The 3,878-nt window shown below is 42.4% G+C and overlaps 1 protein-coding gene across 1 annotated transcript in view; it reads left to right on the top strand.

Annotated features, from left to right (window-relative positions):
• Nucleotides 1-3,878, top strand: part of LOC107574444 (natural resistance-associated macrophage protein 2-like) — a 20,895-nt gene that overhangs the window by 6,281 nt on the left and 10,736 nt on the right. The window contains exon 5 of the mRNA XM_016260882.1: nt 3,340-3,492. Within this exon, the coding sequence (XP_016116368.1) occupies nt 3,340-3,492 (153 nt within the window). The remainder of the gene's footprint in view (nt 1-3,339; nt 3,493-3,878) is intronic.

Genomic DNA, 3,878 nt, shown 5'->3' on the forward strand with positions numbered 1-3,878 from the left:
TGTGTGGGGGTGTGTGTGTGAGTGAGTGAGTGTGTGGGCCTGTGTGTGTGTGTGTGGGGGCATGCTGTGCTGTGCTGTGCAGTTGGACTTATCAGAGATGTTTCTTGTTGCTTTTCACAGATTAAAGCAGCCGAGGTCACGAGCACCATTTCCCACAATCCTTCACTACAGATCAGTTGAATGAAAGCGCACACACTGAAGCGCAGTGCCCGTCTTCACCTCACTTTGGATTACTGATCTTCTCTGGGGTTTGGCTGTAAGTAGACTTTGCTTTCACACATAGCTCATATAATAATGGCCATTCCAGCGGCTGCTTGTAGATTTTCGCCTTTCTTTGCTGTTTTCGTGTTAAACATCACACTAATGCATTAGCTTGAGTTTAAAATGAAGCATTCTCATGTTTCTGGATCCTAATCTGACGGTTCATGAAGTGGTCAAACATTTTTAATCTTCAAGATTTCTGTTCGTCACATGCACAGATACATAAAGAATGCGACCTGCAGTGAAATGCGAGTCTGGCCTGGACTGTGCGTGAAGTTTATAAAGGATAAACAGAGAAATAATAACGAAAACACAAGTAAACCTGCAGCGTGACTGAGACAGCGGTTAATAGTCGAATGTGCAGAAATAGGAAGTTGTGGGTGCACACAGTGATCAATGGCACATCTGACACTGAGTGCTTTAGCTGTGTCGAGGATAACTGCGGTCCTGTGAGCGTGTTTTCAGTCAGTCATCTCTGTGTTTTCTGTCTCTCAGACTCACAGAGGCACTCGGGGAGCTCATGAAGACTGAACGCGATGAAGACGCCGCGCAGGAAGGTGAGAGATTCAATTCTGCCCCAGTTCTTCATTAAATAAACAATTAAAGGTGGGGAATGGGGTAACACTTTATTTGAAGGTGTCCTTGTTACACATGTACTTGCTATTATAATAACAATAAATTATGCATAATTACATGCAAGTAACCCTAAGCCAAAGCCTAACCATATAGTAAGTTCTGTCATGATAACTCTCGGAGGGATTGGCATGGTAATGTACATGGCAATGTTAAAGGGATACTCAACCCCAAAATGAAAATGTTCTCATTAATCACTTACCCCCATGTCGGTCCAAACCCGTAAAAGCTTCGCTCGTCTTCGGAACACAATTTAAGATATTTTGGATGAAACCCGGGAGGCTTGTGACTGTCCCATTGACTTGCACTGTCAAGATCCAGAAAAGTATGAAAGCCATAGTCCATCTGCCATCAGTGGTTCAACCGTAACGTTACGAAGCGACGAGAATACTTTTTGTACGCGAAGAAAACTAAAATAACAACTTTATTCAACAATTCGTCTCCTCTGTGTCTCTCCGCATCACCGTAGCGCCATTTTGGAGAATATCCGCTGGACGCAAGCAGCGTACGCTCTTCTGTGTCGGCCAGAACTCTGTATTACATGATGTTAATTAATATTACTCCGTACTTAAATGTTTAATTACACTGTAACAAGGACACCTTAAAATAAAGTGTAACCAAAAATTTTGAACACTGGGTCTTCAGTAATATTGCTGGTCTGATGATAACTGACTAGACAATTAGAGAAGTTAACTAGTGAGTTAATCATATTTCAGCGGTGGTGCATAGATGTGTGTTAATGACTCTGCATTACAGATCAAGCCATATTTCTGATGGTCGATATAAAGCCAATATACTGTTTGTTTGATAGGATAACAGAAAAACCGATTGGCTGATGATATATTATCGTTATACAGGGCTTCTTGAACACTGACTAGCAGATCATGCATTTTTGCTCATTCCTGTCTGACGGTGATCGAGTGTGTGTAAAAGTGTGTTTCATAAGCGGCTGTCGTAACGCTCGGAGTTTACTGCCGTCGTTTCCTCGAGTTTTAATAGGCTCGTGATGTCATATCCATGTTTATGATGTGTCATATTCTCAGCTGAACTCACTGACTCGGTTGGGCTCTGCTGTTGTTATATTACAGGAGATCTGATATCTCGGGCTCATAAATGAGTGCAGTGGCTTGTTAACTGTGCAGGATGTTTCAGGCTTGATTAGCGTCTCGGTGTCCGAGGCTCATGGGACTGAAGCGTGAGAGTTTCTGAGCACTCTTGCGAAAGCTCTCCGGCTCCGTGTCTCATAATGAAGGTGGTGTGTGCTGTGTTTCAGAGAGAAGCCCGCAGGAGCCTGACCTCTACAGCCCTGTGTCTCCTGACCCGCAGCAGGAGCCCGTCTCCACCTACTTCGAGCAGAAGGTTCCCATCCCTGATGATGACGGAACAAAGGTACCTCGCCGACGGGAACATCACTCCATCCATCCTTTTGACTTCTTTGACTTTGCTTTTTTAATATCAAAACCAGCTTGTGTTTTGATTTAAATCATCTTTTGTTTCTCATCATATACACAAGTAAACCAAGTTGATGTTATGATAATAAGCCAGTAATACATAAGTGCCTGTAAAGCATCAGATGGATACTTTTACTTCAACATTGAATTTCAAAATGTTAAAGGAGTAGTTCACCCAAAAATGGAAAATCTGCTGAAAATGTGCTCGTTCTCAGGCCATCCGAGATGAACGTGAGTTTGTTTCTTGGTCTAGATTATAGCAGTGCAGTTTTATGAGAGTGACGGAGCTGTTATCAGGCACATATGTGTGTCAAAGGTCATGCACTAGAACACAAAGTGTTCTGTCAGATTGTGATGTTGGTCATCGTTACGCTCTAACTCATGAATCAGTCCAAGCACGAGATGGATCTTGATTTCCTCGAGCACAAAAAGAGGAAGAGACTCTGAAGAAGCAAATGGAAAAATAGACACATTCAAAATGTTACGAAAACAAGGTCCCGCGCCGTGGTCACCCCTCAGAGATCAAACAGATAATTTAGTGGGTACAGGATCTAACAGGCATGTTGTTGGTTTAGATGCAGTGATCCTCTCCACTTCCACAACCTCGATTCTTATAACAAAAACTACTTTCACATTCATTTCTCACACACTGCTGTTCAAAAGTTTGAAATAATTAAGAATTTTGTAATCTTTTAGTCTCGGACTGCATTGATATGTCCACACATACAATAAAAACAGTAATATTGAGAAATATTATTACAGTTTTCTCTGTGAATATGTGTTAAACTGTAATGTATTTCTGTGATGCGCAGCTGTATTTTCAGCATCATTCCTCCAGTCTTCAGTGTCACATGATCTTCAGAAATCAGTATAATATGCTCATGTTCGTTACGGCGCTATACACTGTGTTACCGAACACTGGCACTTGCCTGCTGTTTCTGCCGGCTGAGAGCTGCGTGTGTGTTAGTGACTGACGGCGCTGTGTTTGATGCAGGTGCCGCGGATCATCCTGTGGCTGATGGTGGAGCTGGCCATCATCGGCTCTGACATGCAGGAGGTCATCGGCTGTGCCATCGCCCTCAATCTGCTGTCAGTCGGCAGGTACATCATCATCATCATCATCATCATCACACGACTCACTTCATGTGTGCTTGTTTAGCATCTGTGTCCAATACACATCAGCTTCTCATGTGTGTGACACCAGCTGTACTGGGTTCAGTGGGTGAAGACTCCACATTAACCTTTTCCGCACATATTCAGTTAACATATATTGTTCAGAACTATTAGACTATCCTCAGGTCATCAGAGATCAGGATGAGTCTGTTAGTGTGTGCGCTTGTGTGAGCGTGTGTGTGTAAATGTGTGTATGTGTTTGTGTGTGTGTGTGAACCAGTTAAACAAATTATTAGGGCTGTCAGGTGATTAAAAATCTCATTAATTAATTATTCAATTGCATGACGTGCTGATTAATTCATCTAATTAATTGCACATCAGTTTTGGTGAGAAATAACCCCCAAAAGATAAAATCATTAT

Source organism: Sinocyclocheilus grahami, unplaced genomic scaffold (assembly GCF_001515645.1).
Source record: "Sinocyclocheilus grahami isolate Dianchi unplaced genomic scaffold, SAMN03320097.WGS_v1.1 scaffold2231.1, whole genome shotgun sequence".
Lineage (NCBI taxonomy): Eukaryota > Metazoa > Chordata > Actinopteri > Cypriniformes > Cyprinidae > Sinocyclocheilus > Sinocyclocheilus grahami.